The sequence below is a fragment of the Condylura cristata genome, unplaced genomic scaffold, assembly GCF_000260355.1.
Source record: "Condylura cristata isolate star-nosed mole 26May11 unplaced genomic scaffold, ConCri1.0 scaffold00032, whole genome shotgun sequence".
Taxonomy (NCBI): Eukaryota; Metazoa; Chordata; class Mammalia; order Eulipotyphla; family Talpidae; genus Condylura; species Condylura cristata.
Genome location: NW_004567133.1, coordinates 1,849,260 through 1,864,939, shown reverse-complemented (window position 1 = coordinate 1,864,939; position 15,680 = coordinate 1,849,260). Strand labels below are relative to the sequence as shown.

General features: G+C 44.1%; 1 protein-coding gene across 3 annotated transcripts in view; it reads right to left on the bottom strand.

Annotated features, from left to right (window-relative positions):
• The window catches only part of SDK1 (sidekick cell adhesion molecule 1), a 450,881-nt gene that overhangs the window by 171,128 nt on the left and 264,073 nt on the right, over nt 1-15,680 (bottom strand). For all 3 annotated transcript variants that reach the window (XM_012731947.1, XM_012731948.1, XM_012731946.1), the window contains exon 13: nt 10,739-10,875. In XM_012731947.1, coding sequence (XP_012587401.1) covers nt 10,739-10,875 — 137 coding nt within the window. The remainder of the gene's footprint in view (nt 1-10,738; nt 10,876-15,680) is intronic.

Genomic DNA, 15,680 nt, shown 5'->3' with positions numbered 1-15,680 from the left:
TCTGCAGTCTTCTTGCCTTCCAGATAAACATGACCCTATCAAGTATTAAACACATCTAAAATGAGCGAATGGAAACACAATTTTAAAGAATGTAACTCAAACCCACTCTGGGTAACCCTAGGAGATGACTGAAGTCACAGGAGTCCCTGGCCACAAGCCACTGGGATGCCTGAGGCAGGAGTTCTTTACTGGTCAGAGAATTTCACAGGAAAGCAAGAAGGCGCAAGAAGTACTAGGGATTTTCTACTTAAAACTGAACAGCAAAGACTGGACAGTTAAAAACAGCTGCATGTCCTTCTCCGGGAGGGCCTTGTTTGTTACATAGATCTTTAGAAAAACAATAAAGCCTCTGGGGTTAGAGCTAAAATGCCCCGCATCGCCTTGAGAATGAAGGACTACATACAGACGTGAATGAAATTCCCGCTCAGGAACAAGGCCAAAGTGAAGCTGAGGACAGGCTTTGGGGCACATTCACAGGGGAGGGCTGGGGGCTCCCGAGCTGTGGGGAAGACACCACAGGCGCCTAGACTTGGGCCCACGGGGAGATGTGCACTGGCAGGAAGAGTGTGGGTGTGGGGCCCCCGCAAAAGGAGCAAACAGGCCACAGAGGTGGGAAATGGGGCTGAGGCGAGTCCCAGTCATGCAGGAGTCAGCTTTGGGCAAAAGCTAACTTCTGGTGATGCCGGCGGGGGTGAGCCCCGCGCGGAGGGGTCCCGGATGGGGATACCTGCATCGGAAGTAACGTCCCTCTGTGGGACAGGCTGGAGGAAGGCCCTCTGGAAAGTGAGGGCTGGCAGGGCACGTGGGGGCCACCTGAGGTTCTCTGCCCATCTCTTCATCTTAACCAGGGGCAGCTAAGGGGGAGAAAGCCTGTAGCCCTCCCCCTTCACTCGTTTCTGGGCTTGTAACACAGCAGTGATCTTCCTCTCATAAATATCTTTGAAATACGCTATCTTCCTGGATGGATCTTAAAATGGAAGCAAATACTATTAATGTGAGGCTCAATATGCAAAAGCCCAAAGAAAAATGAGCTAAAACATAAAATAGTTCCTAACAACTCTGAGGCTATTAGAAAATACCTGTGTGAGATATGTTTCAAAGACAGCATTAAAACGATTTGAAGCATAAAGAACAAAGTCTCTTTGCCATTCTGGCAAGCCAAACAGCACAAAGCCCGTCAGCTTTTAAGTACATAATAGTGAGCAGGGATGAAGACGTTTAACATATTGTGCAGTGACAGTCAGGAGCAGCTTTCATACAGGAGCAAATGAGCTCACGGAGAGCAGATGCAAGACATGAGGGTTCGGCACACGAGCAGATGCTCTGTTAGGACAAGAAAGGCCAGCCCCACGTGCAGAGGTGATCCTTGTGCAGGAAGGGACTTTACCTGCCGCCCCAAAGGTGCTTAGAAGATGGTTTGGGAAGGCAGCAGGCCTCAGAGGATGTTCTTCAAAAGCAAGCTTTAGATCATTAGTAAGTCCTTTCAAGAGAGCTGCAGCTGTAGAATGTTCTACAAACTACCCTTACGATGTTGCTACCTGAACCCCAAAACATCATCTCCAGCTCAGCATGCTCCACTCAGGCTGACAGATGATCTGTCTAGACCATGGAGTCTCAGTAGATTGCCATTCCCAGGTCTAGTTCGGGGGTGCTCAGACACTTTGGGCCCCTTCCTTCTTGGGAAATTCAATCACAACTCAGGTAACCACCCTTCTTCCACATGGCCCTTGCTCCCGACACTTGCCACAGCCTGTGACCCTCAGAGCTGCTTAGCCTCCACCGCCAGGGGCTCTACCAGTGTGAGCTGTGCTCACCCTTGCTCAATAACTGATCTGATGTGTGTGTGTGTGTGTGTGTATGTGTGTGTTTGGGGTGTATGTGTGTACATGTGTATATGTGTGTGAGAGAGACAGAGAGAGATCCATCTCTTACTTCCTAAGAGGATTTATGAAACCTTCTAAAGTGAAAAATGTGTATGTAATTGTAAGGAAATGAAAACATAAATCCAAAATCACTAAGGAGAAGATGACAAAGAGATGCTCTAAGCACCTAAATGACTTGGGTACTTCAGTGAAGCACTCAGTTTAGCTTTGGGCTTTGTGGCAACCAAGGGGGAAAAGCAACACCTTGGATGGCAAAGTTTCAGAAGGAAGTTGCTAAGTCCTTGGAGAGAAACAGGCATCCCTTGGTAGCAGAGACACTACTGTAAGGATATCTCCATACTGAGAGACAGTCAGTGATGCAGAGGATACAGAAATGTTCTTCCAACTTAATATAATTTTTAGCACACCCTTAGAAAAATAATGAAAAAAAAAAGACATAGGTAAACATGATATAAGACACTGTAGAAGACAGCGCTTCTTTTTCAAGTAAGAAAAATTACATTGATTTCAAGATGGAGCCTCAGGACCTTGACATGATGGTGCTAGGTCCTTCTGGAGGGCAGGACCCCAGGACTTCACGCCAGACCAGTAGGATGGTCATAGGCTGAACTCTATTGCATAAACTGTAGGGTCTTGCTAAACTGAATGTTTAGTTATTTTAAGAATAATTTGCTTAAAAGGAAGACATTTCCCGGCCCTCCCTGGTGGCGCAGCGGGTTGGAGCACAGCACTGAGAATCTGAAGCCACTTCTGCATGAGTTCGATTCCCGCCTGCCGCCTGCCCCGGAGGAGACCACATGGCGAGCCAGACCTCTCCTGACCCGCCCGCTGCTCCCCTCAGCAGTGTACTTCGTCGATCTGCCTGTTCTGCTCCCCACTCTGTCTCTGGTGAAGCCTCTCGCCGCCCCTGAGCCTCTGGCCTGTACCCCAGTTCTGTATGAATAAATAAATAAATCTTTAAAAAAAAAAAAAAAAAAAAAAAAAAAAAAAGGAAGACATTTCCCTACATATTTTTTTATATCTACACATATTTTTTTATATACTACTGCCCATGAATGAACAACAGAAGGAATGTATCATATATTGAAAAATTGCTTTGCAAATCATTCATTTATATGAAGTTAAAGAACAGGCAAAAGCTAATCTATGGAGACAAGCAGGAAGAGGGTTTGCCTTTAAGGAGGATCACTGACTGGAAAGAGACACAAGGGAACTTTCTGGAAGGCTGGAATGCTGAAAGTGTTTTGTATCTTGCGTGAGGGGTAGGCTACATGGGTGTCTACACCTGCCAGACCTCATTTAAGATCTATGCATTTCATTATATGCAAAATACACTTCAATAAAAACAAAAAAAAATCAGTATCATACATAGAGTAAAATTCTGGCAGACATTCCATGGAGATCAGAGAATAAATAATGAGAGACTCTATTGCACCAATTATTACTTATCTCCATCCTGAACAACCTAGTAAGATATAAACACACAAAAAAGAAACTTTTACTACATGGAAAAGCTATGGTTGTCATGAAACTAAGAGGTTCAACTGAAAAAAATCACTATAAGAAGAAAATAAGTGACTGAGTAGAAAATAAATATTTAGGCATCAATAACTGTCCTATATTCTAGCAATAACTAGTCAGAAGATGAAAAAGAAAGAAAATTCTATTTATAGTAGTAATAAGAAACATCTTAGGATAACATTAACAAAAAAGCATAGTTCTAAGCAATATAAAAATGGAAAAAAATATTTTTGTGGATGGAAAAACAGAATTACAAAGAAGTTAGTTCTAATTTAATATGATTTATTAAATTTGATTTAATATGGTCTAAAAGTCAATGGGATTACCTTTGAAACTTAACAAAATAATTCAAATTTTTTTTTCTGGAACAATACACAGGTGACAAGAAGTAACACAATTCTGAAAAGGTGAGGATACCCGCTTTATCAGTTTTAGACACATTTTGGAATTAAAATAATTAAATTACTGTAAATATGGTAGGAAAAAAAAACACAGACAACCAATAAACCAAATAAACTGCAAACAGACTTTTATATATACAGGTCCCATTCATATATTAAACAGAAACATTAGCAAACAAATGTATTATTCAATACATCATACTGGGAAAATGGGGGTCATTTGGAAACAATAAAATGTCATGTCAGAATCCTCAACAAATGTAAATAGCAGATAAATTAGAGCTAAAAGCATTAAAATAAACTTTAAAAACACGATGAAAATTTATAAGAATATGTATTTTATGTTTGATAATATTAAAATATTCAAATGAGAGTAATGAAAGAAATCATAAAGTAAATTCTCAATAGGCTCAACTGCATAAAAATCAAGCACTTCCATATGTCAAGAAGTAATACACAAAAATTAAGGGTAAAAAGCAAATTGATAAACAACTTGTTACAAGTGACAGAAGAAACCCTTCGGCTTTGATAGAAAAACGGGAGAAAGGAAATAGACAAATTATAGCAGAGGGAATACAAAAAACCAACCAACTTGGAAAAATGACTTCAACAGTACCAGTAATCAAAGAAATGCAAAGTAAAACACTATAAGACCTGAACATAAAACCCAGAACCATAAATCTTCCAAATAAAAACATACGAGGTTATCTTTACAAACTTACATTATTACGTTTCCATCTAGAATTTTCATTAGCGTCCATATCCCACCTTTGCAGGGCCCCAGGCCCAGTCGGGTAGTTCATTCAGCACTGCAACTGAGCCCCTGCTCCATACTCCGGAGAAGGATCCTGGAGAGAGTGCCCTCTACAGGAGGAGGCTGGGAACACGCCTCCTAGGGAAGGGGAGCGGGACAGCGCCTCCCAGAGGCAACGCACAGAGGAGAAACTACCAAGGAGCTGATCAAACACAGAGGGTGGCAAAGGGGAGACAATTCCCAGACATGCTGAGGAAAGGTGCAGTGGTACTGACTACCTGGTGTTTTCAGAGAACTAGGAGTGAGGCCTAGTTGAGGATGCATGAAAAATAAAGCATGAATGGCAGGAGATAAATCTGGAGAAGCAGGTGGTGGTCAAATGATAAATGACGCTATAAAATATCACGTGACTAAGTCAGCATAATCTATTCTTTAGGTAATGAGAATTTCTAGATAGGGAGGCATCTGGTCTACCAGTCTGGCTACAAGATGGGCCAAAGACATAGTGCAGGCTATGTTTGAAGCAAAAGCAAACAACTTGAGGGTGCCAAAGGTGATCATAGAGGCTCAACGCCCAGTCCCAGTGATGCCTTCTCTGAAGAGTCTCTGACAGGTTTCAATCAGGGGAGCACGTTCACTTGGCTCGGGGTGTGTTTTAGAAAGTTCTCACGGGTGGTTTGATGAAGGTCGGATTAGTGTGATGGGGTGGTAGTCAGGGGCAATGGTTGCAGGATTAGAGAGAAATAATGGATTCCATGAAAGTGTAATAGGTAGAACCAACAGAATGTATTGATTTATTTGTGGAGGGTAGGGAATGGCAAGGAAGCAAGAATGACTTCTATGTTCTTAACTTGGAAAAGGAGCAACTTTGGGGGGATAAGATGATGAGTTCTGTTTTGGCAGTCAGAGCTTGATGAACCCAAGCTCAGAGTCATGTAACCAAATGTCTACATGACTCTGAGACTCGGGAGTGCTCTAGGTTGGAAGCACACATAAGAGAGCTGTAGTGTGTGGGTAAAGTGTGAACCATGGGGGTGAACTATCTGAGATCACTAGGGAAAGCAGGTAGGGGAAGGAGACCAGTAAATTGGGTGAGAAAACCCCATACCAACATCATAGGAATGGGATTGGAAGTGAAGTTTTGAAACAAGTTAGCGAAAAAAGTCCCATAAATAAAGAATAAGAAAGATGAGTAGTTGGAATGAATGAGAGATGCGGAGGAGGAGGAGATCATTGCTGTGGAGGTAGAAGGGTCCAGGAGAGAGGGGGAGCATGAAGATGGGGGGCAAGAAGGATGAGGCCATGGGGCCAAGACCTGGAGTGGGGTGGGAGCCGCCAGGGACAAGGTGGAAGGTCAGCTTAACACACGGGGGCTGCATGATTGTTTTTATTCTTTGTGCTTTAAGTAATTTCTAGATATTTTATTACAGAATGTGAATAACTTTAATAATAAAACACTATAAAGTTATTTTATATTTTAATTAAATTTAAATAAGGTACAATGTATAAAACCCACAATGATGAGCACTCAATAGCCATTAAAAACTAATAGTAAAAGCAAAAGAATGAAATATTTTGAATTTTTCATATAGTAGGCTTGTTACTAGCAAGACCTTACCAGGAGACATATGCTAAGACTTAAAAAAAAAATCCATGGGAAAGACATAGTCTTTCTAAGTGGTAAGAGGTTGCCATTATTCTCTCTTAGCAGTGAGATATTTTAATGCAACTTATGGAAAACAGGCCAAGCACTCAGTTTGAGAATTAGATTGAGATACAAGGATTGACAATTGCCTCACACGAGCAATCTGCATGCATGATGTCAGTTCACTCCTATTAAAATATAAATTTTTTAAGAAGTAAAATGTGGTTCTCAGCCCTCCCTGGTGGTGCAGCAGGTTAAACCACAGCACTAAGAAGCTAAAGCCACTTCAGCATTAGTTCGATCCCTGCCCCAGAGGTGATCCACATGGCCTGGCAGACCTCTCCTGACCCGCCCGTTGCTCCCCTCAGCAGTGTACTTCATTGATCTGCCTGTTCTGCTCCCTCTTCTGTCTGATGAATACTCTCACCACCCCTGTACCCCAGTTCTGTATGCATTAAAAAATAAATCTTAAAAAAAATGTGGTTCTCGTCTAACTATGAAAATTAACAGTTGACAAAGATTTTAGTTAACTCATTAATTAATGAAAAAACTAGTAAGATGCTACAACTGTATCAAAAGAGAATTTGAATAACACACATGTATTAATAATCAGGGATGAATTTAAAAATAGATGCTAACTGGTCATTATCTACAGAGCAAGATCCAACTGCTGTAAGAACCGCTTATAAACAGGACATAATACATTGGCACTTTTGTGAGCAGGTATTATTCTTATACTGTTGTTTTCTCCAATACACAGAATTGTACCATAGCTCAAAAACAGTAAGTGCAGGCTCCTCTGGCATCAGACAGCCCCTAAAGAATGTGCTCGATGAGCTTTTTGGTTCACCTCAAAGTCTTTCACCAATTTTTCTAGCAGTCTCTCTCCATGTGATCATGATCATAATATTATATATATATATATATGTATATATATATATATATACATATATATATATATATTCTTGACCAAAGTCAAAGTCCATTTTAGAGAGGGAGCCAAATGCTTTCACTCTTCAACAGAATTTTTTCAGCTCATTTCTAGGTTCCTTGCTACCAAGTCATCAAGAAGTGCCATCCTCTCCAACAGAGGAAGCCCGAGGTCCCCCTTCCTGCCACCCTCTGCACTCCCCACCCTGCCAGTCTTACACCTTGAACCCTGCCTCTGCCGCCCCTCTCTGAGCCCCGGGCTTACCACAGAGGCACTGGGATGAGAGAACTATCGCACTTCACAGAGAGACAACTACAGGTTCCCTGTGGAGGAGCAGGCGTGTTTTTCCATAAAGGGTTTGACTCCAGTCAAGTGCATAACAAAGGCTCAGTTCAAGCTCCAGAGCTCTGCTCCATAGAAACTCTGAGGTGGCTTTATTGAAAAGGCTGGCGTGTCATGAGGGCAGGTGTTACAAAGCGCTTGCCTCCGCCGCTCACGGATGCCAGCTTGGCCCTGTAGGACACACGGCTTCCAGGAGAACAGCATCCTAATCGGCCTGCCAGGAGGGGCTGGCTGCAGGGTAGTCCAAGTAGCTGGATGAATGAGCCTGTTGGACGGACGTATTTAGAACTGGCCACTTTGCACAGCTGAGTATAGACCAAATATAATTTTCATTTTAGTGTACTTGCCACTAAGCTGCTCTTTCTGACCATAATTAGCCAGCATGCTCAATTGCTTCTTAAGGGTGCTAGTCCCTAATAAAAATTAAAACCAGATCATTTGGTTTTCCTATTTGCTGTGGCAGAAGACATGCAACTAATTGACTGATAGCAGTGTGGGATGATTTGGGAAAAACCACAGACTTATTTTGTACCATTCAAATCAGGACCAGCTTGGAGACTGCCATCTTTCCCACTCCAAAATCCTTCCGTAGTAATAGAACTTTGTACAGTAATAATAATAATAAAAATAATACATGGTGTAATCTACTCTAAGTTCTTCGACAGGAGAGGTTCTGAAGGGACAAGAGTTGGGAATCTCTGCCAGGTCCAGACAGGGCCAGCAGGAGAGCCAGAGGTTATGAGGGACTACTGATGTACGCAGGCACCTTCAGTGCAGTGACACACCCGGGCAGCGGCAGCATTGTCCAATATGTGCCAGGCATGCTGTTGGCATCACAGTGGCCCTGCTGAAAGATGGGCACCATAACCAGTACTATTGCACAATGGAGTCAGCATACATAAGGGCATGATGGGACTCAGCTCAAGGAAGAAAAGGAAAGCAGCACTTTAGCTGGGGGACGAGAGGGTTCCCAGGCCGACACCACCACATACCCCCGGCCATATACTGGCTCAGTGTCCCCAGTGCTAGTCACATTAGAAGCTGCTGTTTCTACCAGGCGCCAGGCTTGCTCTGATTCATCTCACACTGGCCCCTCACTCACCACACCACACCCTGCATTTGCACCACAACAGGAGCACATTATGTGGCATGAAGTGACCTGTCTGATCATCTCCAGGGTGCAGAACGGAGAGTGATCATCTCATCTCTGTGTCTTTACACTCAGCAAGGTGCCTGGTATGGAGCAGAGGCCCAATCAAGATTTAGTGCTGGGTAGATGGACGGAAATATTACACTTATGTGTAAACATCTCTGTTTTGTTTTGTCAAGATGTCTGGAGGAACCAATCAGTCACACAACTTGTCGAGAAAATAACTGGTGGAGTTTGAAACAATGCCTTATTTTATGTAAACTAGGGAAGGTAGAAAATTTCTCCTTTAGAAGACCATCTAAGTCTATAATTTGAACCCAGCTTGAGGGACTTATTTCAGAATGCCTGCCCAGTTGTAGTGATTGCCATATATGGATGAATAAACACACTGGCTATCACGAGGAGATGGCCACCCAGTGGCAGCTGTCAATGTCAGAATTCTAAAGGTAAGAACTTTCCTTCTGTCACACTCTCTCTGTATACATCGCTATCAAACTTTGTTTTACTGATAGGCCATATGGCATGTGACACCTTATCTTCTCAGGAACGTAATTGAAATAAATCAATGATTTCTTTCATTGATCAGAGCTACTGAGCTAAAACTAAGTCGAATGTCAGCATGCAGACTGGTTTCCACACACACCTGCCCCTGAAAGGCAATAACTGTCAGTGCGGTTCCCAGGAAGGGGAACACGCACCTGCACAAGGGGCCATTCTGAAAGGGCTCTAAACTGAAGCTATGGGTGACCATTTAGAAGCCTAGGACATGGACATTCAACAGCCTTTCATGATACCAGGGACTTGGTTGAGGGGCAGTGCCGGCCAGCCTGTGGGGGGAAGTATGGGTGATCATGGAGGATGACCCAGCCCTGTGAACAGATCTCCGAGAAATGAAGTGACCTGTCCAGCATCCAGGGAGCTGCTATGAAACCAGTATGGCTGGCACAAGCTGGGTGTAAGGAGCAGGGTCACCTGGGGTTGGCAGGTGGGAGGTGGGCTGCATGAGACAGAGGAGGCAGGGTTCGGTGTTAGGTGCAGGAGGAGCCTCACCAGGGAAGTAGGGCCCAATCATATTTGATGAAGAGAAATATTCTACTTGTGTAAAGCACATTTTGGAATGAGATGAGCAGAGACTAGGGGCCAGCTAAGGGCTATTGCCACTGCCCTAGTCAGAGATAATGGTGGCCTGGGCCAGGGAGTAGATTCCAGCAAAGTCCTGGAACCCCATTTGGCATGACTACTGACAAGCTGAAGGTAGGCAGAACACAGGAGAGTGAAGAAGGGGCCAGGCTCTGCTCCTGGGCTTCTAACTTGAGCAACAAAGAAGCCATAGGATGCTAACATGAAATTCAAATGGCCACAGTAATGAGCAAGCACAGTACTAGGGCCAAGAAGTAGTCCAAAGCCAGATTTTGATGGAATTAAGTTTGAGAATTCTTGAGACAACTAAGTAAAGAGGTAAAGTAAAATGTATGACCTGAGGGTCTGGGTCAAGACTTACAAAGCAAGATATGCTTTCAAAGAAAACAAGCGCTTACAGCCACATGGTTTCCCAGGAAGAAGTTCTGGGAGGGCAGAGAGGAGTGAGCCAGTGGACAAAGAAGGGCATGTCCTGTGGTCAGCAGGCGAAAGGAGGTAGGATTGGCTAGCGAGGTTGGAGGAAATCCAAGAAAGAAAATGTCTGCTAAAGGAGGGCTTCAGTGATATACTAACTGCTGCTGAGGGGCTGAGGAAGGGGAAGAAAGTAAGGACACATATGTTTGAATCAAAGGAAACATCTAGATGTTAACTGCTAACATTGTGGACTTCTCCAACCAAGTGGGGGTAATGATAACCTAGGATCTTTGCTTTGGTCAGCCACCTGGGGCCTTTATCCCAACAGACAGGCTCCTGCAGCAGGCCCCCCAACTAGTCACTTCTTTCTCCTCCAGGCTGCCACATCTCCTTTTATTCTTTCTATAGTGAGCTGTGCTTATCATTTGAAACCCCATAAAGCATCATAACTTTTTACTGGTTGTTTTGGGTCTGAGCCAGAAGTAAAGGTTACAGACATTAAGAATACGAAAGAGATCTGATTATTGTCCATGGCGACAATTTTCTTTGCTACTTACTGTTTTCAGACAGCTCCACAATGTAATAAAGAACAGGGCTGTTTCCATCAAAGGGTCGAACCCAAGAAAGCACCACAGTGTGGCTGTGGGAGGAATTCAGACTGGCCAGGAGGTTCTGAGGCGAATGAGGTAGTTCACTTGGATTTAAAAAAAGATAAAAAGGAAAAAAAAATGCACATCAGAATTGATGGTTAGTCTGGGTTCTTACATTGCACAGCCCTGACCTGTAATGTGTATAGAGTAGAGAACATAACATATGCCCCAAACTCAAATACTATCTCTTCTCCCTCCCCCCAAGAAGTCCTGCACCATTCACAATGTTATTTTGTTCTCTAAAGTACCTCCCAAAGGTATTGACACAACTAACGGCATTGCCATCTAAATCCAGGGGGGATTGCCGTTTTTTATACAGGATATTATTTCATTGAGAAAATGTGGTCAACAATTTGTTTGTACAACTAGAAGCAGTAAACAGACATGTAGCAAGCGCATAAACAGGAAAGGCCTGGGACATATGATGCAATGTTTGTTTCCAAAGCTAGCATTTGGAGTTACCAGCCCAAATACCCATACGTATTCGCAGACAACTTAGTTACCTCATTTATTGACAGCATGAGGTTACATTGTTTTGCCCTCTGTTAGATAATGGAAATTTAGGAGCAGTACTGACAGGGAAATGTGGTGAAAACGCTAACTAAAACCCTGTGGAAATAATAAATAACTTATCGGCAAGGCTATAAAATGGAAACGCAAGTAAAGTAAATAAATTCTGAAAAGAAGTTACTAATAGGGAAGGTCCTCACAGGCCCGAACTAGTGGCAATGCCTCAAGCTCCCACTCGGTAGTTCCCACCAGCACAGTAAGTCCCCAACCTTAAGTCAGAAGCTGCTTGAATCCTGTATTTAACCTTTCCAGCTCATGATTCTGGGAGCAGGGCCCTGTTTTGTGGCCATTAGGGATGACTACCTTCCATTGGCACCCTGGCAGTGCCAGGGCAAGGGGTGCTGAGAACTGCCCTTTTCCTCCACTAACTAGTGCTTGGTTTCTCTTGGACTTCAACTACTGCTGACCCACGTAGGTCAGAATAAAAAGCCATAATTATACTTGATACTTTTAATTTAAAAACTGTACTCATTAGACTTTGGAATTTCTTAAATTGTTATGTGCTTGCAGCTACCGAAGAAACATAGCTTTCTCTAACCCAGGCACACCGTTTAGAAACAAACTAATATTTCTAATGTACACTATGACTTTAAATGAGTACAATAAAGAATAATCTTGAGCCTGAAATATTGCCTTGCTTTCTCTTTAATTGTGAATTAAATTTTAAATCAGAAAAGAGCAGCTATTTCTATTTGATTCCTCCAATAACTAAATCTCAAGATTTCTAATGAAGACCAAAGTGAAGGAAATAACAGGATAAAAATATCTGTTCTACTTCTCTCATTTTTTTTCCAAGCTAACTTAGTTTTGTCTGAAACCAAACAGAAGTGTTGTAGTATTCTTATGTGAGAACAGTCTAAGAATAAGCGCATATAAATATGTTCAAGAAAGACTGTGGTATAACACAGAACTTGCCTGGCTTTTGTCCTGACTCCCTGGATAGGGCCTCTAAACCTTTGGAATTTCCTGAGTGACAGGATTGTCTTTGCTACTCTCAGTGGGCCCCCTCGGACCTCACCTGAGTTTAAACCAACAAGGTCACATAAGTGGGGCCCAAAATAATTCTAGGAAAGGGCTAGACAAGTCTGTTGTATGACTAGAGAGTTGGGCACTGAACCACAGACACCCGCTTTCTGAGCTCCTGGGTGGAGGGGAGGGGGCTAGAGGCTGAGCCCAGCCCCGTGGCCAGTGATCCAACTTACCACCGACACCGCAGTGAGAACGCAGGTGTGCCTCCTGGTTGGTAATCAGACCTCTCCCTGAAGACAGGGGGGTTTCCTGTTTGGGACCCACCCCCCACATCTCTTCATTTGTCTGGTCCTCAGTTTAGTCCTTCACAATAAAACTGAAACTGTAAGGGTAGCACTTATTTGGATTCTGTGAGTCATTCTAGAAATTACTGAACCTGTCAGGATGGTGGGGAGCCCCAAATTTAAATGAGTCCGTCAGAAGTCTGGGTGGCCTGGGAAGTCTGGAGCTTGTGGCTGGTGTCCGAAGGAAGGACAGTTTGGCTATGGACAGTGTCCTCTGCCTGTGGGGTCTGGGCAACTCCAGGTAGTTAGTAGCAGAATTGCACCGTAAAGACTTTCCTAAGAGTTTTCTGACATGATGAATGTTAGTTTAGAAGAGTGAAGAAGCTAATTTTTGTCCCAGGCCACTTTGGACTTTAGGGAGGCTCCTTGCTAGCTCCCACGGTCCGATCTCAGGGTTGGGAGGAGAGGCTCTGGAAGCAGACGCAGACCCTGTGAGAACCTGAGAAGACCCGTGCAGCACAGAGCCGGGGAGAGCCCGGCATTTCACTGTGGGGAGAAAGCAGTTCCAGTGAAACAGTTCAGAGGACTCATCTCTGGGGCTTGGCCACAAGTCAGAAATCATTCTACCTCCAACCCAGGTACTTATTGGCCCTTCCTTCACCGCAGCCAGCGGTTACATTCAGGAATCTCCACTTCATCTGCCATCCACCCATCCACATGCATCCAGTCACTAACTCTTACCTCAGAGATGACCTTAACACCAAGCCCTCTGCTCCATCAGTGGACCGGCCCTCAGCCCAGCCGCTACCCGTCCTCTCAGAGTTCCAACTAGTCTGCTCATTGCCACTTGGGCTACACTGGAAGGATAACATAGCTTGCTAAGGGCATGGGTGAGACCATCAAAATTCCTGGGGTGTCTCATTGAAATGGACTGTTTAGAGTGGAAACTGGGACCCCAAGAGCAGCTGATTAGAAAGGGCCCCAAGGGACTGAACAAAATATAATAGGAGGGAGGACAGACTATTAGGCAAATGATGAGCTGGGCTTTGAAGGGGCCAGGCAGCCATGGCTGGCATACAGCAGAGGTCTGAGAGAAGACATGGGGAATAAGCTGGGGTCATTCAGCTAGGTTGGGCCAGATGGCAAAATGGCCATCCTCGTCCTGGAGGATGTGTGAACTGGGCAGGAGATAGAAGTGAATGGGCAAGGCTGTGATGGACAAAAGGAAGGATCAGCCGTGACTCATGAGGAACCACCACATCTTTGCATACTTTCTCCAGTGGCCTAGAGTAGGTTATACTGGATCTAATTCTAACCTCTAAAAGTTCACCCTTCCCACAGCTGGGAAAAGATGGGTGTTCTCACAGTGGATTTCCAGGCATGCTTCTCTTAGCCTAAATTGAGCACACACTCGGAAACAACCACTCTTCAGGTGAGCAGGCAGCTCTTCTCTTGGGTTGGAGGCTTTAAAGGCTGTCAAATTCACAGGACTTGCCTAGAATCACTCATTCGGCTACTAGCTCATGAAGCCCAGGATATGCTCATGTTCAATCCCTCTGTCCTTCGAGCATGCTGATTCTCACTCGGATGTGATTCTAGAAAGACTGGTTTCTCGTTTCCCTCTTTCTAGGAGATCAAAGCAACCAAAGAGAAGGCCACAGCCAGCTGGAAGTGGGTGCAAACTAGACAGCAAAGTGGTATCCAGAAGCCTGAGATGGAGGGATGAAAAGATTTTTTTTAAACACTTAAAGGAAAAAAAGACTTAGAACAAAGTAGCTTCGAGATATGTGGATGAATTGCGACCTGCAAGGCCAGGGGTGAAGAAGGCATCACTGGCTGCCGCTTCTAGAAACAGTAGCCCTCACACATGCCTTGTGTCCAACAAAGGCTTCAGTGACTCACCGCCACTCAGTATGAGGGCTCAGTGCAAAATGTGACATTGACACATACCACAGGCTCAGAGTTGCAAGGAAGTTTAGATCCTTTCCTAGGTCTGGCTTCTACTGAGGTAGGACAGGAATGTAGCACAAAGCCTAAAGCTCCCTACTCCTCCCATGGGGGTATTTCTGAAAGACAGCTCTGCAGATTCCAGAACAAAGTGATTCAAACCCTACTAGTTTATCTTCACACCTGGTGCCACTAGTTGTAAAACTTGTCCTATTTTAACTAGCAGGAGACTGGGGGCATGGTGCTTTGATAAACAAAACCGGCCCCAAATCACTATTCCAATCTGCTAAACAAAAACGGCTCCCCTGTGGGAGCCCCCACCCCTCAAAATAAGGATGTGTTTATACCAGCAGCCTGGAGACCGGGTGCCACTGTGAATGTGCCCACAGCTCGCCGAGGCACTGTCGCCACAGAAGCCTCCTCCCTCACTCCCCTGTGCTGACTCCTGCTGAATTCTTACCTGCTTAGAAGTCGAGAACCTTGGGACACCGCACCCAGGGCCCCAGCATGACCCTTACGAAAATCCCCTCCATCTCTTGTGTTCATAGCCTCTGCTCAACAGCGCTAAGAACTGTTTAAATTACGCTGGAAACAAACCGTTTCTTCAAATGTTAAGTTTTGGTTATCTAGAAAACTAAACTCTGTAAAATATTTGACTAACTCATCAATAACTGATAGAGGAGGCTTTAATTTATTCTGAGTCTATTTCAGAGAATCTTATCTAATGGGGATAGATTGTGTCTTGGCATTTCTCTGCCAAGTTTGAAAGGAGATAAATGATCAGCAGAATGACTCACAGACAGTAATATGCAGACAGGGTGACCAAGGAAAGTGGGTGGCAGAACAGTGGGAATCAAGCCCAGTGCTGAGTCACTTTGTAATTTAAAGAGGGGAGAAATCACCATCAGGCAAATTACACCACAATAATATCAGAAATTAACAACCGACCCAGCACTGTAGAGGAAGAGATTAAGGAAGGTGTGTTTGAGAAAAACAGCTTGGAGAAAGACTCAAGAGAAAGCAATTGGTAAAATTGTGGCTTTAGGGGGGAATTGCTCCTGCAGAAGAGGATCAGAGAA